The sequence below is a fragment of the Eucalyptus grandis genome, chromosome 9 (genome assembly GCF_016545825.1).
Source record: "Eucalyptus grandis isolate ANBG69807.140 chromosome 9, ASM1654582v1, whole genome shotgun sequence".
Classification (NCBI taxonomy): Eukaryota; Viridiplantae; Streptophyta; class Magnoliopsida; order Myrtales; family Myrtaceae; genus Eucalyptus; species Eucalyptus grandis.
The window spans coordinates 7,417,754-7,443,118 of record NC_052620.1 but is presented as its reverse complement, the minus strand read 5'-3'; the positions used below and the strand labels follow the sequence as shown (position 1 = coordinate 7,443,118).

Here is a 25,365-nt window from a genome sequence, read left to right as displayed (position 1 = left end):
GAGGATCTTTCGGAGAAAAATGCCGTTAACTGTTTGAATGATGCTGCGCATCTCTTGCGGAGAATCATGCAGTCTCTCTTCTAGATGCCTTAGTACCGAGGCAGGAACAGAGTTACATTCGCGGACTTTAGGAAAGATCCTGGAAGCTTGCTGTGTTGGTGCCATCTTTTTCATGAGGAGGACGGCAAAAACCTCAAGTTACCTTCTCACTTCGCAGCATACCATCGGAATGCTTTTGCCCGAGTGGTCACGGATCGATCAGTCTCCCGATGGGCAGCCAGTTGATGGTCTCGTGTTCATTTACGACAGGCATTCTTCCAAAGCCCATCCTACAGCAACCAATCTAAAGCTTCCAAAGTACGGATACGACAGCCAATCGCAACCTTAAAAGTGGGAGTACATTATCACCATGAAATTATCAGTGCGCTCGATAGAATCTTCTCTCTATTTTTGTTGAAGGTCGGCTTCAATTAATCTTGTTCTTCGCAAGAGCCCAGCGATGACTCGGCGGGAGTTCTCATCACCAATGATTCCACGCCAACCATACAGCACAAACTTCCTCTAACCTGCACAATTGACTATCGCTTAAATCACGAAACTCCATATATTTAGGAAGCTATTTGGTGCGATCTTTAACATGGGGAAACTTCATAGCTCAGCTCAACCCATGCACAACCAGTCATCAACGTCAATTATCGACCAAAGTCAGAAATTCCCATTCATTTAACTGATTTCACAGCCCATCCATCCACCATTCTTTCAGTTCATAACATCCATAATACACTAAACAAACTCTAGTTTAAGATTTATTTTGTTCTCTCATATATATATAGAAGCCCGATTTGAAGTTAAATTCTTGTTTAGGGCCCAAACCAGACTAGCCTGGCCTCGTCTGGCCTTGCTTAGGCCTATTTAGGCCCTGTTTGGTAAAAAAAATTTATGCTCTCCCAAACAATTATTTATGTTCTTTTGTTTTAATACAAAAAAAGAATAGATACTTGTTTGGTAAAAGGAACAGAAATAAGAAGTTGAAAAAAGCAGCTTCTTATTCTCAAGAACAATTCTTAAAATCAGTTCATATTTTTTTTCTTTTCTTTTCCCTTATTCTCTTCCCCTTTCTTCTTCTTCCCTTTGGCCAGCGACCTTGCCGTAGTGTTGCTAGCCCCCGACGAGGTTGACCTCGCATAGCCATGGCGAGGCCAAGCCTTGCTAGCTGGCACGAGACTCGACCTTGCCAAGCTAGGGCAAAGCTGACGTCGCGCTGCTTAGGCAAGGCTCGATTTGGCGAGGCCGAGGCTCGCCTGGGCTAGGCGAGCCTCCGGCAAGCTCATCGAACCTCACCTTGGCTTGGCGAGGCTCGGCAAGCTCACCAAACCTTGCCTAGCTAATCGCTGGCCACTACCATGGCCGACGATCAGCTACAAAGAAGAAGGAAGAAGAAGAGAAAAAGAAAGAAAAAGAAAAAAGAAGAAGAAAATTATAATAAAAGTATGACAAATTTAAAAGAAATAAAAGAATTTAAGAATTTTACTAAACACATTTTTATCCTCGGAATATAAATTTTAAACAATTACTAAGCGTGTTCTTTTGCTCATAAATTGTTTCCAATAACATAATTAGAAAAAACTATTTACGATAAAAAATTGTTCCCCTGGAACATAATGGTATGCACCTTTAGTGTCTGAAAATTTTGGGCTGCTCTAAACTTGATAATTTGTTTGGCCGAAAGTCTTCAAACAATTGTGGTGCTATGACATTTTCCCCATTATTTTCATCAATTTAGAACGAATATATCATGAAAGTATTTTAATAATTATCTAGTTTGAGGATATCCATATATATATATTTTTTTTCTATCGAGAGTACTTTGGACATTGTGATTAATTGATCCTTAGAATGTACCTTTTTATGGTATTGTTAGGAAATGTAAGGTGTGCATGGTTGCACTTTTATTTTTTGTTCATGAACAAATTTTCTGTTTTTTTGTTCCACGGAACAAAAAAAAAGAATAAAAACGCGTTTGTTTGCGTTTTTGTTCCAAATCGATTTTTGATCCGGGAACAAAATTGGAACAAAAACAAGAAACAAAAAAAAAAACTTGTTTATTGTTTTAAAAACAATTTTTAAGAACAAATTTTCTCTCTCCTTTTTTTTCTTCTTCTTTTTTCTTTGGCCGGTCGCCGGCCTCAGCCATGGTCGGCGATCGGCCGTCGAGAGCCAGCGACGCCATCGAGGGCCGGCGAACTCGCCGGAGTGTTGCCGACCCCCAGTGAGGTCGAGTGTCGTTGGCCCCTGGCGAGGCTCGGCCTCGACGGATCTAGAGAGGCCGAGCTCGCCTTGCCAAGGTGAGGCTCGGCCTCACCGGATCTAGGTGAGCCCAAGCTCACCCGGCCAAGCGAGGTGAGCCTTGCCCAACCACGGCATGGCTCGGCCTTGCCGAGGGTCGACGAGCCTTGCCCAACCACGGCATGGCTCGGCCTCGCCGAGGTCGGCGAGCCTCGCCGTGGCTGGGCGAGGCCGCCGGCCTCGTCATTGGTCATCGGCCATGGCCGAGGCCAACGCCCGGCCAAAAAAAAAAAAAATAATAAAGAAAAAAAGGAAAATTAAAATTAAAATTAACAAAAAAGAACATAAATTTACCAAACATATTTCTATTCTTTTTTTTTTTTTTTTTTAATTTCTGAAACAAGTTACCAAACGCGTTTTTCTGGTAAAAAATTATTCTCCGGAATAGAAATAATTTTTCTATTTCGTTCCCTGGAACACTTTTGAAGAAACACAAATAAACGCACCCTAATTGGCCTACCCAATATTGCCTAGGACTAAGAGGTAAACAGGCGAGTTAAGGCAATACTTTTCACATGAGAAAGTCTAGCCAACTCTTCCTCAACACAACCTGAAAATTATTGTATACATTTTATATAATGCATGAGCTTGGTTAGCACATTAAGTCCGATCTTCAAACTCAGCCTAACCAAAACCCTCCCAATGATCACCTCCATACTACCAATTTATAATATGATTGGTCGTGATTTCCTAAAACCTTAATTGATAACCGGTCAAAGAGTAATTATTTACTAAAGTGGCTTGATAATCAAACACTCAAATTTGTGTGCTAATATTTATCGAGAGGATGGACAAGATAAGGCCTTACCTTCGGCAATTTTTTGATTTGCAAATGAAAATGTGGGGTTACTGTTTTGGACCTAATTCAATCCCAATTCGTCAATTTGGGGCTTGGAAAGGGCTAAACAATGTTGTTCCACACGCTTTTAATGACATCATTTCCTTTCCCTAGGGAGCCTAGTCCAATGATTTTAAATTAAATTTAATGTCATGTTGGATTTTCGGTAAGGGAAATTTCGATGTTAATCGGGTGAACATTTTCTAAAGATAATATGACGATCAATTGAAAAGCTATAGTATGTCTTGTGATGGTTTTGACATTTTCCTAATTATTTTTACAAATTAAATGAACATCTAAAATTGGAGGAAATATATAAGCAATAAACTTGTTTGGAAAAAAAACACTATAAGTGTCATAACTTTCAGATGAGTGCTCACTTAAGTGTTATATTTCTTTTTTCCGACTTTTTTAGTATCATTTAAATTTTCAATCAATTAATGGAGTGCTAAAACTTTTTAAAAAATGTTAACCACAAGTTTATGCCATATCAAATTTATGGCATTTAAGTAAATGATTTTGGAAATTTTTGACACTCAAGTGATTAATTAAAAGTTATGATACTCAAGTGAATGTCTTTTAGAAATTATAATACCTAAATGGTTGAAAAAAAGATTATGACATTTAGATGAGTATCGTACGAAAGTTATGATAAGTGATATGTTTATCCCAATTTGTTTTTTCCTCTTTTCTATCAAAAGTTATATGGGCATTGTTATTAATTGATAATTAGAATGTACCATTTACTGAGTGTCGATAGAGCTAATCAACTTACGACCGGCCGCTCTTGCACTAGCAAAGTCTGGCCCCCTCATCTTTAACCAGCCCGGCCTAAAAATTATTGTATAAATTTTATATGATGGATGGACTTGGGCAATGCATTAGGCCAACTTGACTAGCTTGAGCCTTTCCAACGATCACCTCTCTACTACAAATTTACTTGATTTCCTAAAAGATTAACTAACAACTTATTAGAGCATAATTAATAACTAAAGTGACTTGATAATCAAAGACTCAAATTTGCATGCAAGGATCTCATCGAAACTCGAAAGGCATTTAAAAGAAGGAACAAATAGAAGATAACATAAAATAACATATATGGACGTAAAGATTGACCGCCAACTTTCTGTCATGATTTTATTTCTTTGAGAAAATCTCCTTTGCAGTTTTGAAGAGGACAGAATAATCAAAGGTTACTGACATATGTATTTGAATGTTCTCATTTCTTCCCAAAGTACCATCGACAATTTATTATCTCTATATTAAATGCAAGGACAAGAGTAAAATAATAATTTTAAGTCAAAATAATCAAAGGGTAATATTCATGGCGCCATTCACTGACTCTAATGCGTTTGCTCCTCTTCAGTTATATTTCCAATTCTCATTATTCGTTTCATGGTTTAGTCTCGACATGGTACGTACAATCTCACGAATTTTATGTACCCAAATAAACAGATATTTAATTTACGTATTCAATACACACAATTTGGGTTTGCACATATTTTAGCCTACCATTAATGAGGTGAGTTATGAAGATTCCCTCCTTTAAGATTTTTACGAATACTGAAAAAGTGGGGGCTCAATTTTCTAATCTTTAAAGAGAAAAAGGAGAATGATTATTTTGTGAGCACTAGAGATTCATATTTTATTTAAAAATAAAATACTCGTTGAAAAATTCTTTTTGGAAGAAGGATCAATTTCACAAAGTTTAGGAGTTCATTTTCTGACCGATTCAATTCATTTTCGGTCAACCTAATTAAAAGCATATCTTTCATAGTCGTCCTTTAGAATGTCCTTATCATCACCAAGCAACGCCCATGCAGCTTCAATAACGAACAATAACGAAATATTAGATGACGTGATCGCAGCAATTTTGCCCCTTCCTTAAGTATCACGAGATCGGTGATCATTGAAGTAAGTCGAGCCATTTTTTTTAAAAGGGGATTTCTATAGTTTATTGGGTATTTAATTTGTCGTAGTTTGATCGTAAAAATAAGCACATTTCATAGTAATTTCTCTGAAAATAAAATTCAGGATGAGTAAGATCTAAATAAGGTGTGGAATTAATCTAGTGAGATTTATTTCCTCCTAATTACATTAATTAGATTGCCAGAGAAAAGAAGATGGATGGGTTGTAAACTTCATCCTCCTGTTCAATGCCTTGCCATCTGAGGAGGCTCCCCTGTTTCAAAAAGCCTAGCCACCTCCCTCCCTCCCTCCCTCCCTCGCTCTTCCCCTGCCTCGTCTTCCTCCTCTCCCTCCTCTGCAACTCTCTCTCTCTCTCTCTCTCTCTCTGTCTGCCCACGTGTAAAACCCTCTTCTAGGGTTTTCCAGTGGTGCCCGGCTCGTCCCTCTTCCGCTCCCCCGGCTAGCGGGTTTTCTTGTTCTTGATTCTCGGCGAATCTTGGCGTTCGCCCTCTTTCTGTGATTCCGGCCACCTGCCCATTTCTTCTCCCGTGCCGGGGTCTCGCCAATCCTCCTCGACTCTCCGGTTGGGCATTGGCGGGTCGGTTCCCGGGAGTTGCCCCGGTTCTTGATTCGGCGGTGCGTCGCTCCTCCAATTGAGGCCTCTTAACGTTCGGAAGACCGAATCTTGATCGGTTCCGCGACGCGGGTGTTTCGTTGCTTCGGATGGCTGGGTTTTTGGTTTGATGCTAAGTTTCGAATTCGGGAGCTATGAGCTGGTTTTCGGTGGATGAACGTCGTTGTTAGGGTTTTTGTATAAGTCTGAATTCTTGTGCGGGCGTCTTCAGTTCTGATGAATAGCGTATTCAGCGAGCAGATACTTGCGGACAAACTCTCCAAGCTCAACAGCACACAGCAGTGCATTGAGAGTAATGCCACCTTAGTCCTCGTCCTCTCCTTGTGTTCATTTCTGCATCTTGGCGTTATTGGAAACCTGTTTTCTTAGTGAATATCTTGTTTAGGATATGTGTAGGATGATGGCTATCATGGTTAAGATGTCATATATTTTTATGCCTTCATCTGTAAGTAGTGGTTAGATTCTGTTGTAGCGGTTCTAATTCCCAATTGGGATTATAGTCTTAAGCATAGTTTTTGAAATTTTCAGTTATGGTTCTCTATGGTCAAATGTGTATGGACATTCATTTTTCTGTCCTAAGTTTTTCTCTAATCCCATCCTTGTAATATTGTTCAAGAAGGTTAGGACTGATCTAGGGAATTTAGCAGATGGCCAATAAAGACTTCGGTTTCTCTGCATCCATTGACGGGTACATGTTCTTTGAGATCCGGATTTACAAAAGGCCCATGTACTCTGTTTCGTTCAATTTGAAATTTTGATTGTTAGGGTCTAGGTATTGTCTGAAGATGATGGTGAGTGGTGGAACAAGTTGAGGTTTGTGTATAATGAAGGAAATATAAAGTATGGTAATATGCAATTTAGTTCATTGGTTGTAGGTTTTGCTTGGGGGATCAATTTCTCTTGTTCTTGCCTGTGTCATAAAGAATACTTAAATGCTCAATTATTCTGATGTGTGCGAACACTGTCAGTTATTGGAATTATCTCTTGTTACATCAAGGTTACATTGAACTTCAGCCTAGACTGGGAATGCTTTTTGCTTTATTGCTGTGATTTCTTCTTCGTTTGTCCATATCCTGATTCCATGAATCAACTGTTTGATGTGGTTTTGTTTTCCTTTATGTTCTATTTACAGCGCTGTCACATTGGTGTATATTTCATCGAAGTAAGGCAGAGCTGGTTGTTGCAACATGGGATAAGCAATTTCACAACTCGGAAATGGCTCAGAAGGTTCCTCTATTATATCTTGCAAATGACATACTGCAAAACAGCAAGCGCAAGGGAAATGAATTTGTGAATGAATTCTGGAAGGTTCTTCCAGCAGCACTCAAAGATGTTGTTGAGAAAGGGGATGATCATGGGAAGAATGTAGTTTCAAGATTGGTGGGTCTACCATTTAATGTTCTTGCATGTGTGTTGTGCTTTTCCCTTCTTCTTTGAAGCTGTGAGTATGTTTCTATGCAAACTCTATAACATATCGCAGGTGAATTATGAAAGTTCTGCCAATGCAGTTTTGGAACTAGATAGAGCATCTGTTTACCATTTTTATAAGCAGAGAAGATAACTTATTCAATGTTTTTTTGGTAGGTTGGCATCTGGGAAGAAAGAAGAGTATTTGGATCCCGTGCACAGAGCCTCAGAGATTTAATGCTCGGAGAAGAAGTTCTTCCACCCTTGGAATTAAACAGAAAGCGTTCACGTTCTGTCAGGATTGTTAAAAGGGATTCGCGCTCAATTAGAACGGTTAGAATGAGAATGTTACCGCATGATACTTGCTTTTTCTCAAGTAAATTGGATTTTACCTTTTAGTATTCTAGAAACTTTCTTCATCTTGGCTGCATGCTTTTGTTCTATTCCCTTGCGAGATTGGAATTAATGCTAATTAGATGTTATCTTTTGAACATCAGAAATTGTCAATTGGATCAACAGCTGAAAAAATTGTTTCGGCAATTCACCTGGTTCTAAGTGAACATCCTAATGAGGATGTGGAGATGAGTAACTGCAAGTCTGCTGTCCATTGTGTGAGGAAGATGGAGAAAGATGTTGATTTAGCCTGTATGACTGGTAAGCTGAAACTAACTTGTAGTTAACTTTGGTGTGGACTTCATTCTGCTCGAAAGATTTGCACTTAAATTTCTAGCGTGTGCATAAAGCATTTTGTTATTCAAGACTTGAGATCTAATTTGTCCTTGTCTGCCTTCAGCTAAGGATCCAAAGAGGAGAACATTGGCTAAAGAGCTTGAGAATGAAGAGAACACCTTAAAGCAGTGCATTGAGAAACTCAAATCAGTTGAAGGAAGTAGAGTATCACTTGTATCTCATTTAAAAGAAGCGCTGCATGACCAGGTATTCAATTGGAATGATTATTGTTTATTCTGCTCTTTGCAATGAGCCAGAACGAGGTTATTATCACAAATTCTGCACGTTTACATTACATATTTGGGCACTCATCTGTTAGTCTGATCTTTATCTCCCTTCTTTTTATTTTTTTAAGGAATCTCAGCTTGAGAATGTTCGAACTCAAATGCAGGTATGCATTTTCTCAGTTTGGCTTATTCTCAAACTTAATGAACTTAAGTATCAATGTTGAATTCTCTATCTATATCCTAATGTTTAACTACTTAAAACGTTTGGTTTTTGCTTGTATAAATTATTGACGCTTCTTCAGGACTAGTAACTATAAAGATGTCTTATCACAATTAGGTGGCACAAGCACAAGCGGAAGAAGCTGAAAGTATGAGAAAACGGCTACTGGACGAAGATTATGTATTCAAATCACCAAGCTCCGCTACTCAAGGCCTTGATATAAATGCAAAAGGGGGACAAACGCCCAAGAGGACAGCTGCAGCCATTGCAGCTGAGGTTGCAGACAAGCTCACAGCTTCTAGCTCCTCACAACTGATTATGAGTTCAGTTTTGTCAACGTTTGCTGCTGAAGAGGCAAAGAGTGCCGGGCATACAAAGAGCACCAATAAATCAGAGAAAACAACACCTGTATCAGATGCTAATGCTGTTATGCCATCTCAGCCACATAGTGCTCCTTTGAAGCACTTATACCAATCAGCTGTCATTGTTAACCAGCAAACCATTCAGCAGAATCAAGGCTCGGTGTCTGTAAGTTCATATTTACTTCCAAACCAGTCTCCTCAGCAGTATTTGCAGCAGCCTTCTGGAGCAATGATGTCCTCCTATGGTTATGTTAACTTCCCAACCATGTCGGCTGGACCGCCCCCACCGCCACATGCGTTGAATGCGATGGTGCCTTTGAGTCAGCTGTCGTTACCCATGGCACAGAAACAATCAATGGCTTTGCCTCAGCAGTCGGTTCCTTCAACTCCACAACAACCCATGCCCTTGAGTCAACAACCGCCCATACCTCCTAGTTTTCGGCCACTTCAGCCACCGGGCATGGTGTATTATAGTCATCAGCACCATTCCCAGTAAAATGGGCAATAATGAGGATGCATATTCTGTGGCAGCTTTGTTGGGACAAATTTGAGTAATTTTGTGGAGAGTTTGGTTTCCAGTTAACAGGTGAGACCATTTGAAATAATCATATAGAGCAAAAGAATTCATAGAGCGGCTGAAATAATTTGTCATTTTGAGGTTTGAATTATAACCTTGGATTGTATTTCGAATGTAGGTTCCGTTCAATATAAACCACCGGTCTGGCCTTTAGTACTCCCAGTAAAGCAGGTAAAAACTATTGGGTGCTCTCGACCTGATACATCTACTCTCTACGAGCCACTGGTCCAGACATGGTGAGCATGTCGATCATTGTGCAGTAGCAGGCGGTATGTGCATGTGAGCTGATTTTGTGCTGATAGGTTTCAGCATTGATAACTCAGCTAATTGCTAGGTTAGTTTAGGACTAAACCAGAGGTTGTAAGTCAATTACTTGAGAATGGGGAGAAAGTTATCTGGCCTCCTGTTGTTTGCGATTCTTAGACAATAATTTCAGGTTTCTGTTTGGGAGACGAGTCCCCGCCTAATGTCCATTCGCCATTGAGAAATAAACAGACGCGAGGATCTGGAGACATAATGGTGTTATTCAAATCCTTATCGATTCGCAGACCTCAGAGCGAATTGAGCCCATAAGACTCAGTGAGCCTGTGCCGCTTGCAAAGAGGGTTCCTTGGTTTCATTCTGAGCCCTACACCGGTTTTTCCTTATGACACCTGAGTGGTAGGAGGCCGTTGCTGCTGCTCCATATTTCAAAGACAATGACAAACTACTACTTTTCTCATGATTTTGATTGTTGGAGAAATGTGAAGACAACTCCTTTTGCTCAAATCACAGCGATTCCACACCCCAAAAATTCAAGGACGTACCGCACATAGGTAGTGGATGGGTCGGATCGAGTCATTGGTAACAGGAACCACAGCTCGGTTCTAGACACACCATAAGTGAACCACAACTCATCCTTTGCTCTCGCGTCTAAAACTTTCGGGTTCAAGGCAGTCTTCGGGCCCGTTGCTGGAGAAGCCCAGGAAACACGGACCAACTTGGTTGCGCTTGCAAACCTCATGGAAAGAATGCAAAGACTAAAGGCATAGAGACCTTGAAAAGCAGAAAATATCATATTCAAACACAAAAGCCAATTTAGCTAATAAAGCCAAAAAGCAGAGAGAACAACTAAGGCTCACAACTTGTGAAAACATAGGTTTGAGGAGGAAACAGGATAAAAACAGAGTTTCCAGTCAAAATCCTGAAATAACAAGAAGAGATTGCCCTTAACAAGCTTATCACAGTAAGTTCGGACAAAAAAGATCAGGATCTGAATTTCATACTTGATGAAGGAAATTATCTGGACCTATTTACCATCTCTATTCCTGCCGAGGATAGTACTTCTAAGAACGTTACATTGCCCAAGATCATAAAAGAGAAATATGTTCCAGAAATTATGCAAGCGAATTATTAAGCGGTACCAACCTCACTAGCAACCATTTGGGCCGAATGACAAACGAATGGCCGATTTAATAGAAAATTGCACAAGTTCTAAACCTTACATACTAAATGCAATGGCCTAAACCTTTCAATTGGTTAAACCAAATCCTTAACCTTTACTTAAGAAAGGCAAACAAGTCCTAATCTTTCAATTGATTTAATTAAGTCCTAAAGCTTTACCGAATGATGCAATTAATTAGTAAAGTACAAGTTTTAGGACTTCCAGTCCACCTTATCCACCCATTTAATCATACTCACGTAAGTCAACAATTTCCCCACCATTCTTCACAACCTTTTTTTCTCCATTTTCCTTATCCTTATTTTTGGGGAGAACAGTTTTATGTTCTGTAGGTGGAACAAGCCAAAAGTATACAAAGGCAGACCTGCCGACTCTGGTTCATACCTAACATTTCATTGCCTTCCTCATTATGAAATCCCGGACGAATATTTGCAGATGGCATACAATACTGCTCACGGTCGAATACTGGCTGTAGGAGAACCAAGTGGGAGGATTCTTTCTTAATATAGCAGACACAGCCTCCTTGGCAAACTCTTCAGTAGGGGTCGCTTTGATTCCCTGAGAAAAATAAGCCCTGTCACGTATCACTGCCTCAAATGGCTTATACAGCTTCCACTCAGGCATCTTGTTGTAGCTCACAACTGCAGAACTTCCTATGTTCGATTTGATAGCACCAGGGGCAATGTTGATGACGTTGATTCCAAGTGGTTTTAGCTCCAACCTGCTCATCCCAAATAACAAAATGTGACCCGAACACTATTTCACTGCCTTGTTATGGACCTCTGTCATATGAACCCACATCAACAGATTGGCCGGTACAAGAATGTCCTCTTGTTAGCATAATGTTATTGCTAAGGTCATTTTAAGGACTCAAAAAGTACCCTTATTTTGCTGAAAAATATAACTCTCAAGAGTTACTGAATTGAAGTATGATATATGGTAATGAGAGGGAACAACTATTTTATCCCTAGTGTATTCCTTCCTAAATACCTATTGCTTTGTTTGGCTGGTGTGATAAAGAGAGACATTCAATGGGGCCATAGGTACTTCTCAGAGCTATTTCCATGGCATTAGTCATTCCATTCCATTCCTATCCCATACTATTCCACCAATCATATGAGGCATTTTTTTCTCCAACTACTGGTAAGGGCGAGAGTTTGGACATATTCTAACCACCCTAAAGAAAAATAATGATAAAATCAACGATGCTCTTAACTGAGAGTATCAGTCATTGAATGGAGGGCAGCTTTTGATGAAGTATAAGAACCTGCCCACGGTCCATTTGTCAAAGCAGCAACACTCCCCACCTGAGCTACTTTCCCCTTTTTCCTAGTTGCCATGTGAGGGACAGCAGCTTGAATCATTCTCAATGATCCTGTAGGAAAGATCGAAAAATGCACAAGAAGGCCATACTTTACACTCACTTCACAGTTGCCAAGAGACTGAAAGAAAATGAAATAGGAATTGGACAAGTCTACATCATCTTAGATGGAAGACTCCATTTCATAATGTATGTAATGGATGGACTGCCCATGACATCATTAAAATGAAGTTTACATGATTGTTTTGTCACAATTAACTAGGAAAATCCTCACGAGATCAGTTTAAACGTAAGGGAAGGCATTGACAATTTTCGACCAACTTGCTCAAGGATTCTAATGCCGTATAATACCCCAGTAAATAGTAAATCCCACCAATCCAAAAATACAGCAGATACCTCCAATCTGAGCTGCAGACAAATGTTTTCCAGTTTAAGCCATGCTTGCATAGAGAGATAGAATTTTGTTCCACCCATCATAAAGGAGTTCTATTGAAGCAGCAGAAAAGATCAAAGAGAAAATTCTGAAAGCTATAAGCTGCAAGTTAGAACAGGGTGGCAGCTGAATGTTTTTGTTTTATTGGAAACATTGACAGTGGCAAATAAGCTTGACACTTAGATCACATACTAAAATGCAGTCTTATTTGTTTTTTACGGCCATACTCCTGTCTCTACTCTCTAGCACACACAAAAGGAGTGTGCAGTTCCTATGTTGAAAGGGCATCCAACATAAGTAGACACAATTCTAAACTTTTGGAATCTGAAACCTATTCCACAACCCTTTGAAACCCTCTTTAAACAATATATGGGTCCCCATAAGTCTCATGGTACCCATTACTTCTTATGGCAACATGTGATCTGCTTTGAACTGAGAATCTTCAGCTGTAACATCCAGCTGTCATCAGTGATAAAAGAGATGCAATCGTGTTACTTAAATTAATACTTAAGGTCAAAGTATTGTGCAATATGCTATGAACATAGTCCCAGGCTAATTGCAAGAATATGATGCTACTGGTGAACAACATACATACCAAATGAGTACATACATAAGCAGAGATGCAGAAAAATTGCCTATGCAAACTACGGTTTTACAACTCTAATTTCAATCAATAGATCTAGAAGAATGTCTTTTTCATAGTTGCCAAGAGACTGAAAGAAAATGAAATAGGAATTGGACAAGTCTACATCATTTTAGATGGAAGACACCATTTCATGATGTATGTAATGGACGGACTGCCCATGACATCATTAAAATAAAGTGTACATGATTGTTTTGTCACAATTAACTGGGAAAATCGTCACGAGATCAGTTTAAACCTAAGGGAAGGCATTGACAATTTTCAACCAACACTTGCTCAAGGATTCTAATGCTGTATAAAACCCCAGTAAACAGTAAATCCCACTAATCCATATCTACAGCAGACACCTCCAATCTGAGCAGCAGGCAAATACTTCCCAGTTTAAGCCATGCTTGCACAGAGAGATAGAATTTGTTCCACCCATCATAAAGGAGTTGGACTGAAGCAGCAGGAAAGATCAAAGAGAAAATCCTGAAAACTATAAGCTGCAAGTTAGAATGGGGTGGCAGCTGATTGTTTGTCTTATTGGAAACATTGACAGTGGCAAATAAGCTTGACACTTAGATCACATACTAAAATGCAGTCTTATTCATTCATTACTGCCATACTAGCGTCTCTACTCTTTAGCACACACGAAAGGAGTGTGTGGTTCCTATGTTGAAAGGACATCTAACATAAGTAGACACGATTCTAAACTTTTGGAACCTGAAACCTATTCCATGACCCTTTGAAACCCCCTTTAAACAAAATATGGGTCCACACACGTCAAGGTACCCATTACTTCCTCTGACAACATGCGATCTGTTCTGAACTGAGAATTTTCAGCTGTAACATCCAGCTCTCATCAGTGATAAAAGAGATGCAATTGTTTTACTTAAGTTAATCATCAAGGTCAAAGTATTTTGCAATATGCTATGAACATATCCCAGGCTAACTGCAAGAATATGATGCCACTGATAAATAACATAAATACAGAATGAGTGTGCATATAAGCAGAGATGCAGAAAAATTGGCTAAGCGAACTACAGTTTTACAACTCTAATTTCAACCAATAGATCAAGAAGAATGTCTTTTTTCCTTGAGTTTTGACTACAAATAAAGGGATGTTGTGAAAGAAAGCATATGAGTTACTTTTCGGTACTAACCTACCCCTTTTAGTGGTTCACTGCATTACTTACATCTGCTTCCATGTGATGTCTGGCTTAAAACTAATAGACTGGATTGGCAGAGAGATGACTAAGAGCTAATTACCACGACACTGAGAAAAATGCTTTACAGCGTCTAAATATTCTGCATAAGCCTATTCCGTGTTTCTCAGTCAAACTTCTTGTACTGAGACAAATGCACTGTGGATGGGACAAATTATGCAGCTGCGTTGTTGCTATATCTTAGGAAGCTGCTTTCAAACCAGGATACAAAGGTCATGTACTGTAAGTATTCTTCGATGACACTTAAAAAAGCTATACTGGACCCACAATATGGGATCCTAAGAAATCGAGCTGAAGTCCAAGGGGGTGGTCAGGCTATGAAATAGTTCGCACCACCTGACGTTGAGGGGAACTGAACCTGTGTATAGCGTCTAAATCACACAAACACATCTCTATTCTTTAAATCACTTAGTCAATCCCATTTGGTGCAATGGGGAGTCGATCCCATCAGACACACACATCTTCAGTCCTCAGACCATTAAGTCAATCCTATGGTTGCATCAGAAACAAGCACATCCCCAAGAACCATCTCATCCGCAGGACCACCTATGTTGTAAGGGTTTTCCTCTTTCTGGTTGCTAGCAACAAACTGAGCAGATCCACCATCAGCAGGAGAGACATTTTGAACAAAGCAGTAACTTCGAGCTGTCAATGCAAAGCCTTACAATTAGCAGAATGTACCATCTCGTCCAGCACATTCACCAACAACGAAATCATCAGTCGTTAACAGCTAACAAGGACAGTTCCTAGAACTCGCTCCACGTCCATAAACCGCTGATGACTTCACCCAGAACACCGCATTTCGACACAAAGCTCACAAATTGCCTCCGCACGTTCATCCCAGAAACCAAAATCAATCAACCCAAAAACACACGTCAAGCAACGAATCGAGACTGCGCAGAGAATAGACCAAATCATCATCAGCATTCATTACCATAGACGTTGATATCGAACGTCTTCTGGAGGGCGGACAGCGGGATCTCCGCGAGAGGGCCCACGCACTGGACCCCGGCATTGTTGACCAGCACATCGATTTTTCCGAACTTGTCGATCACATTCCCGACCACCCGCTTCACGCTTTCCTCGGACAGCACGTCGAGCTCCTGGAGATGCTCGGGTCCCCGTCGAGGTCGGCCATGGAGGCGCGGGACCGGCCGGCGGCGACGACGTTGCAGTCCCGGGCGGCGAAGGCTGGGGCCATGGCGTGGCCGATGCCGCCCTGGGAGCACCCGGTGATCAGGACCACCTGCTGCCCGTCGTCGCCGCCGCCGCCGCCGCTCGCCATCGGAGTCGAGAAATGGGTAGACCCGGATTGAGATCGAGACCCGTAAAAAGGCAAGCTTCTACGGTGACAACGAAAGAGGCGAGAGTACATATCGCTGCTCAGCCTACTCTGCGTCGTGGAGTATTGCGGTGCGCTCTGTGTTGGGTGGGGTTTTGGCTTGGTCAGTGAGTCAACCCAGCAAAGCTTCTGTATAACACTTTCATTCCGTAATTTCCATTTTTTTTAAATTTCATTTTTTAAAATTAGATTAATATCAGAAAAAATAACAAATTAATACATCCGTGAGATATTTACTTCACACTAATCTTTTGACTATAAAAAATTTTAAATTAATATACTTACGACAAATTTATTTACAATTAATTTCGGTTAAATTGCTGATCAGATAATGTGTGGCTATTGATGAATATCAGTTTATGCTTTTTCATGATAAAAATTAATGAAGAGTAAATTTATCATAAATTTTACAAAAAAAAGAAGTAAATTTGTCATAAATATATTAATTTGAGATTTTTCTTGATATTAATCTTTTTTTAGTCGAGGGATTATTTTCTTTTAATAAGGAGAAAAATATTTAATCATAGAAACTAAGCCTTAGCTCACAACTTTATAAAGCTCGCATGGGGTTAAGTCACGCGGCACGATCATTTGTGTGCTTTTATTTAGCAATTTCCTTTTGGTGGTCGCTTTAACAAATTTCTAATTTTGCATATTTAACTTTTATGCCTGTTTTGATGATAAATCTTTCATCCATATATTAGAAGTAAAAGAATTGTACATACTGCTCCAACAAATCAGACAAAACATCTATATCAGATGCTAGCGCTTTTATGCCATCTCAGCCACATACTGCTCCTTCGAGCCAGTTATATCATGCCGTCGTTGTTAACCATCAAACCATTCAGTAGAATCGGGGCTCGGTGGTGTCTCAAAGTTCATATTTACTTCCGAACCAGCCTCCTCAGCAGTATTTGCAGCAGCCCTCTGGAGCAATGATGTCCTCCTACATGCGTTGAGTGCAATGGAACCTTTGAGTCAACAGTCGTTACCCGTGGCACAGAAACAATCAATGGCTTTGCCTCTGCAGTCGGTTCCTATAACGCCACAGCAACCCATGCCCTTGAGTCAACAACCGCCCGTACCTCCTGGTTTTCGGCCACTTCAGCCACCGGGCTTGGTGTATTATAGTCGTCAGAACCATTCCCAGTAAAATTGCAATAGTGAGGATGCATATTCTGTGGCAGCTTTTTCAGGACAAATTTTAGTAATTTTGTGGAGAGTTTGGTTTCCAGTTAGCAGGTGAGACCATTAGAAATATCATATAAAGCAAAAGCATTCATAGAGCGGCTGAAATAATTTGTCTTTTTGAGGGTTGACTTGTAACCTTGAATTGTGTTTCGAATGTAGATTCTGTTCAATATAAACCGCCAATCTGGCCTTTAGTACTCCCAGTAAAGCGGGCAAAAATCATTGGGTGCTCTCCACTTGTACATCTACTCTCTTATGAGCCACTGGTCAGGACATGGGGACCATGTCGATCGTTGTGCAGTAGCACGCGGTATGTGCATGTGAGTTGGTTTTGCGCCAATAGGTTTCAGCATTGATAGCTCTGCTAATTGCTAGGTTAGTGTAGGACTAAACCAAAGGTTGTAAGCTAATTATTTGAGAATTGGGAGAAAGTTATCTAGCCTCCTGTTGTTTGTGAGTCTTACACCATAATTTCAGGTTTTTTATTCCAACTCGAGTCCCTGTTGACACCTAATTTTGATCATGCCACTCACTTGTTTATCATATAAAAATTACATTGCATTTATGATTAAACTAATCTTTTGAAAAATAAAAATAGAGGATAATAAATAACTTATAAAATAAAAACATTTCAAGGGAGATTTCGATTTTTTTTTTTTAAATAACAAAACATTTGGTTGTTGAACATATCTCCTCATTTCAAATTAAAAATTTAATAATCGTGTGATTTTGAAGTCACTTTTTTATTAAGAAGTTGAGTGAATATTGGAAAATCTTCGCTTGTTTGTTGAATTTTCCCTCTATAAATAGAGAGTGCGAGGCTTCGAAGCGGGGGGCTTTTTTTCGTCAAAAAAAATTGAAAAGTGAAAAGAGAGAAAACAGAGAAGAGGGTTTCAGTTTTTGAGGGAAAAAGAAGAAAAGTCAAAAGAGAAAGGGGAGAAATCGACGGAAGTGACCGGTTATTGGGAAGGAAAAGAGAAAAAAAACAAAGAAAAAAGTTGACAAGACCCCTACTGTTCACCTTCTTCCCCCATCTGCATCCGCTCGGCCGATCATCCGCTTCTGCTCTACACGGCGTCGCCGCTCGTCCGCCACCGCACCACCATCGTGCGAACACCGCCGTAGCAGCAAGCCCGAGCCGATCGCCGCCAGTAGCTGCCACGTCCCCTGCTCGACTCCTCCACGCTCGCGACCACAGCGCGCCTCCAGCCCGAGATCCAACCACACTGCCGTGTCCCGCCGAGCACTTTTGCTGCCGAGCTTCCCCTTGCCGGCCCTGCGACGACCCACGACGACCCGACCTCGTCCGAAGCTCCGCCTTGTCTTCGCTGGTCTCTGCCCACCTGACGCTGTCCCCCGACACCTGCAGCGCCTCCGATCAGCGACCCGACGCCAGCTCGCCGTTCCGCCAGACACTGGGCTCCCTGCTGTCGACTTCTCTGCTCACCGGCGGCTGCCGCCCTTCGACCCAGCAACCAAGCGACGCCAACAGGTCCCTAACCGGCGTCGCGCCTTCCTTTTCCATTGACGCCAGCAGCCGCTCCGTCTCCGCCCGAGCACCAGCACCCGTGAGCTTGCCGCCGACGCCACTGCACCTCCGCACAGCGACCCTCCTGCCCTTGTCATGGACCGACGGACAGCCCCAGCGCCGGCCACCAGGACCCATCACCCTTGGCGAACCACCATCGCAGCTCAGCCATTACTGCTTCCTCGCCATTTCTTCGACTTCACCGTGAGTTAGTCTAGGTAAATTTTTAGATATTTGGTTTCATGGGTTTTTTTATTTATTATTTTCATTCTAACTTGATTTGTTTTGATTTATTATCCAATTAGAAAAATTTGTCATATTAAATCATGATAATAAAAAATATTGAGCCGCGAGACGTCGGATTAGATTTTTGATTATTTCGACTTTTTTATAACAAATTCATGAATTGCTTTGCATCATTGAAATAATATGTCATTGATTTATATTGATGAATTTTCAATAGCACATATTTTGGTGTGTTATTTGTACATCACATATCATATTATGTGTCATATCTTGAATTTAAGTACTTAGGTCCATATGCATTTCATATTTGAAGCTTTGCATTTTGATTTTTTAGATTCATATAGGATTCGGTTAATTTTCCTTTAATAAAACAAAAAAGAACAAAAAAATGTTATTTAGGTTATATAGATTTCATAATGTGCATACCACATGTTACGCTTTAGTTAGAGGGTCATAGGTTAATGTTTTAATATTCTCGTCGTGCAATTTTTTAATAAAAAAAGCCAAAGATTAGTATTGCATCTTTATTTTCTTTCTTTAATAAGAATTATTAAGTCATTTAAAAAAGAAAACACAAAAGGTCATTTACTTGGTTAATAAATTAGTTTATAATTAATCATATTTCATGTCATCATTGTTTAGTGTAGGTTGCATATAGATATAAAAAATAATCATAAAAAATCATAAAAAGAACATGCATATAGAATTACTACGTTATACATCTCATATCATGTAGTACATGTATATTTAGGATTATATAAATTAAATTGCACACATATTGTGATAGTTCAAGTTATGCCATTTGAATTGCATTTCATATGTCGTTAAAATAAATTCATATATATTAAGTTTAAGTTAATATTGCATATAATTAATAATAAAAAGGAAAAAGAAAAATTAGGTGTCATGTAATTTAGAAATCATGTTTAGGGCATGTATTTTTATGCAGTTTATTTTAGTGAGTAGATCTTAATAAGGTTGTAGTTTATAATTTTTTACAATCCATCACTTCGGTTTATTAAATGTTATTTCATTGATTGTGCACTCGCATGATTATCCTTTGCACGTTAGTAGCTTAGGTTAAAATTAATCAAGACTACCTATAAAATATTTTTTAAAATTAAAATGACCAAATACCGAAATGGCGTTGGATTTTTCTAGCGTAACCATGTCCCCAGATCTATTGAATCTCAGGTACGCAAAAGTAAAGTATTCTTCCACACTTTACCTAATTGGTTAGTGGCGGCTCCAAATTAAGTATAATTGCATATTTAAATGAGTTAATTTCTTAATATCAAGTCGCGATTGATAAGATCTGGGAGGGTTCGTGTCAAGTTTTCGGACTTAGTAATCCAATAGCCTTCTTTGAATAATTCACCCTCGGAAAAGTCGCGACAATGTCCATTCACTATGGAGAAATAAATAGAGGAGAGGACCCGGAGATGTAGTGGTATTAGTCAATCCTTATTGATGCGCAGACCTCGGAGTGAATCAAGCCCTTGAGACTCAGTGAGCCCGTGTCGCTAGCAAAGAGGGTTACCTTTGTTTCTTTCCGAGCACTACACAGGTTTTTCCTTATGACCCTTGACTGGTATGAGGCCATTGCTGTGGCTCCATATTTCGAAGACAATGGCAAACACCTACTTTCCTCATGATTTTGATCGTGGCCTGGGGGTGAAATGTGGAGACATCTCCTTTTGCTCAAATTACAGCAATCCTACACACCGTAAATTCAAGGACATACCGCACATAGGTAGGGATGGGTCGGATCGAGAGTCGTTGGCAGCAGGAAACACGGCTCGGTTCTAGACACACCACATGTGAACCACAACTCGTCCTTTGCGCTCACAGCCTAAAACTTTTGGGTTCGAGCCGGTCTTCAGGCCCGTGGCTAGAGAAGCCTGTGAAATCCAGGCCCACTCGATTGCACTTGCAAAACTCGAGAAGAATGCAAAGAGCATGGAGACCTCGAAATGCAGAAATATCATATTTATACGACAAAAGCCGAGATTAGCTAATAAAACCCAAAAGCAGAGAGAACAAACAAGGCTCGCAACTTGTGGAAACATGGGTTTGTGGAGGAAGCAGGATAAAAACAGAGTAGGAGTGTCAGTTGAAATCCTGAAAAAAACAAGAAGAAATTGCCCTTAACAAGCTAATCATAATAAGTTCGGACAAAAAAGATCAGGGTCTGTTGATTTCAGACTAGATGGAGGCAATTTATCTGGACCTCTCACCATCTCTATTCCTGCCTATGATAGTACTTATAAGAACGTTACATTGCCCAGGATCATAGAAGAGAAATACGTTCCAGAAATTATTGAAGCAAAATATATCACGGTAACAACCCTTTTTTTTTGTTCTTACGGTACCAACCTCACTAGCAACCATTTGCGCATAATGACAGACGAATTGCACAAGTTCTTAACCTTCCATACTGAATGCAATCGCCAAAATCTTTCAATTGGTTAAACCAAATCCTTAACCTTTACTTAAGAAAATGCAAACAAGTCATAAATCTTTCAATTGATTTAATCAAGTCTAAAACTTTACCGAATGATGCAATTAATTCATAAAACACAAGTTTTAGGCCTTCCAATCCACTTTATCCACCCATTTAATCATTACTCGCGTAAGTCAACCGTTTCCCCACCATTCTTCACAACCTTTTTTTCTCCATTTTCCTTATCCTTATTTTTGGGGAGAACGGTTTTATACATTGCAAGTTGCGGGAACAAGCCAAAAAGTATACAAAGGCAGACCTGCCAACTCTAGTTCATACCTAACATTTCATTGCCTTCCTCATTATGAAATCCCGAACGAATATTGGCAGATGGTATACAATACTGCTCACGGTCGAATACTGGCCGTAGGAGAACCAAGCGGGAGGATTCTTCCTTAATATTGCAGACACAGCCTCCTTGGCAAACTCTTCAGTAGGGGTCGCTTTGATTCCCTGAGAGAGATAAGCCCTGTCACGTATCACTGCCTCAAATGGCTTATACAGCTTCCACTCAGGCATCTTGTCGTAGCTCGCAACTGCAGAACTTCCTATGTTCGATTTGATAGCACCAGGGGCAATGTTGATGACGTCAATTCCAAGTGGTTTTAGCTCCAACCTGCTCATCCCAAATAACGAAATGTCACCCAAACACTATTTCACTGCCTTGTTGTGGACCTTTGTCATATGAACCCACATCAATAGATTGGCCGGTACAAGAATGTCCTCTTGTTAGCATAATGTTATTGCTAAGGTCATTTAAGGACTCAAAGTTACCCATTTTTTGCTAAAAAAAATATAACTCTCAAGAGTTAATGAATTGAACTAAGATATATGGCAATGAGAGGGACCAACTATTTTATCCCTAGCGTATTCCTTCCTAAATACCTATTGCTTTGTTTGGTTGGTGTGATAAAGAGAGACATTCAATTAGGCCGTAGGTACTTCTCAGAGTTATTTCCATGGCATTAGTCATTCCATTCCATTCCTATCCCATTCTATTCCACCAATCATACGAGGCATTTTTTTTACAACTAATGGTAAGGGTGAGAGCTTGGACATATACTAACTACCCTAAAGAAAAAGAATGATAAAATCAACAATGCTCTCACCTGAGAGTATCAGTCATTGAATGGAGGGCAGCTTTTGATGAAGTATAAGAACCTGCCCACGGTCCATTTGTCAAAGCAGCAACACTCCCCACGTTAGCTACTTTCCCATTTTTCCTAGTTGCCATGTGAGGGACAGCAGCTTGAATCATTCTCAATGATCCTGTAGGAAAGATCGAGAGATGCACAAGAAGGCCATACTTTACACTCACTTCACAGTTGCCAAGAGACTGAAAGAAAATGAAATAGGAATTGGACAATTCTACATCATCTTAGATGAAAGACTCCATTTCATAACGTATGTAATGGATGGACTGCCCATGACGTCATTAAAATGAAGTTTACATGATTGTTTTGTCACAATTAACTAGGAAAATCCTCACAAGATCAGTTTAAACCTAAGGAAAGGCATTGACAATTTTCGACCAACATGCTCAAGGATTCTAATGCTGTATAAAACCCCAGTAAATAGTAAATCCCACTGATCCAAAAATACAGCAGATACCTCCAATCTGAGCAGCAGACAAATGTTTTCCAGTTTAAGCCATGCTTGCACAGAGAGATAGAATTTCGTTCCACCCATTATATTGAAGCAGCAGAAAAGATCAAAGAGAAAATTCTGAAAACTATAAGCTGCAAGTTAGAATGGGGGTGGCAGCTGAATGTTTTTGTTTTATTGGAAACATTGACAGTGGCAAATAAGCTTGACACTTAGATCACATACTAAAATGCAGTCCTATTTGTTTTTTACTGCCATACTCCTGTCTCTACTCTCTAGAACACACAAAAGGAGTGTGTGGTTCCGATGTCGAAAGGATAACAACATAAGTAGACACAATTCTAAACTTTTGGAATCTGAAACCTATTCCACAACCCTTTGAAACCCTCTTTAAACAATATGTGGGTCTCCACAAGTCTCATGGTACCCATTACTTCCTATGGCAACGTGTGGATCTGCTTTGAACTGAGAATCTTCAGCTGTAACATCCAGCTGTCATCAGTGATAAAAGAGATGCAATCGTGTTACTTAATACTCAAGGTCAAGGTATTGTGCAATATGCTATGACTATAGTCCCAGGCTAATTGCAAGAATATGATGTTACTGGTGAACAACATGCATACCAAATGAGTATGTATATAAGCAGAGATGCAGAAAAATTGCCTATGCGAACTATAGTTTTACAACTCTAATTCCAACCAATAGATCTAGAAGAATGTCTTTTTTCCTGGAGTTTTGACTATAAAGAAAGGGATGTTATCAATACAGATAGTAATCTTTTTGCAGTACTTTATGTCTGGATCAATTTAAGATTTCTGGATGAAGAGAACTGACAATGAAAAAATTTCTGATTGAGGAAATGAAATTACCAGACTTTGATATTGTGAAAGAAAGTATCTGAGTTACCTTTTGGTACTAAACTACCCCTTTTTGTGGTTCACTGCAGGATTTACCTGTGCTTTCCATGTGATGTCTGGCTTAAAACTACTATAGACTTGATTGGCAAGGAGATGACTAAAAGCTAATCACCACGACAACTGACAAAAATGCTTTACAGCATCTAAATATTCTGCATAAGCCTATTCTGTGTTTTTAAGCCGAACTTCTTGTACCAAGACAAATGCACCATGGACAAAGTAGGAGCAGAATGCAGCTGCGTTGTTGCTATATCTTAGGAAGCTGCTTTCAAACCAGGATACAAAGGTCATGTACTGTAAGTATTCTCTGATGACACTTAGAAAAGCTATACTGGACCCATGATATGGAATCCTAAGAAATCGAGCTGAAGTCCAAGGGGGTGGTCAGGCTATGAAATGGTTTGCACCACCAGAAGTTGAGGGGAACTGAACCTGTGTATAGCGTCTAAATCACACAAACACATCTCTATTCTTTAAATGACTAAGTCAATCCTATTTGTTGCAATGGGGAATCGATCCCATTAGACACACACATCTTCAGTCCTCAGATCATTAAGTCAATCCTACGGTTGCATCGGAAACAAGCACATCCCCAAGCAACCATCTCATCCGCAGGACCACCTATGTCGTAAGGGTTTTCCTCTTTCTGGTTGCTCGCAACAAACTGAGCAGATCCACCATCGGCAGGAGAGACATTTTGAACAAAGCAGTAACTTCGACCTGTCAATGCAAAGCCTTACAAGTAGCAAAATGTACCATCTCGTCCGGCACATTCACCAACAATAAAATCATCAGTCGTTAACAGCTAACAAGGACAGTCACCAGAACTCTCACTCGACGTCCATAAAGAGCTGATAGCTTCACCCAGAACACCGCATTTCAACACAAAGCTCATAAATTGACTCCGTACATTCCACCCAGAAACCAAAATCAATCAACCCAGTAGCACACGTCAAGCCACGAATCGAGACTGTGCAGAGAATAGACCAAATCATCGGCATTCATTACCATAGACGTTGGTATCGAACGTCTTCTGGAGGGCGGACAGCGGGATCTCCGCGAGAGGGCCCACGCACTGGACACCGGCATTGTTGACCAGCACATCGATTTTTCCGAACTTGTCGATCACGTTCCCGACCACCCGCTTCACGCTTTCCTCGGACAGTACGTCGAGCTCCTGGAGATGGAACCTCGGGTCACCGTCGAGGTCGGCCATGGAGGCGCGGGACCGGCTGGCGGCGACGACGCGGCAGTCCCGGGCGGCGAAGGCCCGGGCCATGGCGTGGCCGATGCCGCCCTGGGAGCACCCGGTTATCAGGACCACCTGCTGCCCGTCGTCGCCGCCGCCACCGCCGCCGCTCGCCATCGGAGTCGAGAAATGGGTAGACCCGGATTGAGATCGAGACGCGTAAAAAGGCAAAGCTTTAACAGTGACGATGAAGGAGGCGAGAGTATATTAGCTGCTCAGCCGGCTCTGCGTCGTGGACTGTTGCGGTGCGCTTTTGTGGTGGGTGTGGTTTTGGCATGGTGAGTGAGTCGACTCAGCAAAGCTTCTGGATGACCGTTTCATTCCATAATTTCCTTTCTTTTTTTAAATAATTGGATTTAATATTAAGAAAAATCACAAGTTAATATATTCGTGATAAATTTTCTTTGAATTAATATTTTATCATAAAAAACTCTAAATTAATGCACCTACAATAAATTTATCCACGGCTAGTTTCCGTTAAATTGCTGAT

At 40.4% G+C, this 25,365-nt stretch overlaps 3 protein-coding genes across 3 annotated transcripts; 1 reads left to right on the top strand and 2 right to left on the bottom strand.

The window, feature by feature from the left end:
• The first annotated feature begins 5,396 nt into the window (after positions 1-5,396).
• LOC104418220 (regulation of nuclear pre-mRNA domain-containing protein 1B) lies at positions 5,397-9,647 on the top strand. The gene is made up of 8 exons (XM_039301455.1): positions 5,397-6,018; positions 6,859-7,106; positions 7,311-7,466; positions 7,631-7,787; positions 7,927-8,069; positions 8,218-8,253; positions 8,427-9,257; positions 9,367-9,647. Exons 1-7 carry the CDS (start codon positions 5,943-5,945, stop codon positions 9,165-9,167), a joined length of 1,557 nt encoding a protein of 518 aa, XP_039157389.1. The 5' UTR covers positions 5,397-5,942; the 3' UTR covers positions 9,168-9,257; positions 9,367-9,647.
• A 1,251-nt stretch (positions 9,648-10,898) lies between these two features.
• Positions 10,899-15,688, bottom strand: LOC104420208 (short-chain dehydrogenase ptmH). The gene is given in 4 exon segments (XM_039301508.1): positions 10,899-11,410; positions 11,905-12,064; positions 15,229-15,402; positions 15,405-15,688. Coding segments are annotated over 4 exon segments (936 nt in total). The 5' UTR covers positions 15,670-15,688; the 3' UTR covers positions 10,899-11,073.
• Positions 15,689-21,149: 5,461 nt separating this feature from the next.
• Positions 21,150-25,153, bottom strand: LOC104431039 (short-chain dehydrogenase RED1-like). The gene is made up of 3 exons (XM_039302012.1): positions 24,635-25,153; positions 22,214-22,373; positions 21,150-21,720 (listed from the first exon to the last, which is right to left on the bottom strand). Exons 1-3 carry the CDS (start codon positions 24,990-24,992, stop codon positions 21,384-21,386), a joined length of 855 nt encoding a protein of 284 aa, XP_039157946.1. The 5' UTR covers positions 24,993-25,153; the 3' UTR covers positions 21,150-21,383.
• Positions 25,154-25,365: the final 212 nt, after the last annotated feature.

Bases quoted from the DNA above. Each gene is read 5' to 3' on its own strand.
- LOC104418220 (XM_039301455.1), top strand. From the start codon at position 5,943: ATGAATAGCGTATTCAGCGAGCAGATACTTGCGGACAAACTCTCCAAG. The intron at 6,019-6,858 runs GTAATGCCACCT...TTCTATTTACAG, and splicing joins CACACAGCAGTGCATTGAGA to CGCTGTCACATTGGTGTATA. The intron at 8,070-8,217 runs GTATTCAATTGG...TATTTTTTTAAG, and splicing joins AAGAAGCGCTGCATGACCAG to GAATCTCAGCTTGAGAATGT.
- LOC104431039 (XM_039302012.1), bottom strand. From the start codon at position 24,992: ATGGCGAGCGGCGGCGGTGGCGGCGGCGACGACGGGCAGCAGGTGGTC. The intron at 22,374-24,634 runs GTAATGAATGCC...TCTTTCCTACAG, and splicing joins GTTCGATACCAACGTCTATG to GATCATTGAGAATGATTCAA. The intron at 21,721-22,213 runs GTGAGAGCATTG...TGGGATGAGCAG, and splicing joins TCAATGACTGATACTCTCAG to GTTGGAGCTAAAACCACTTG.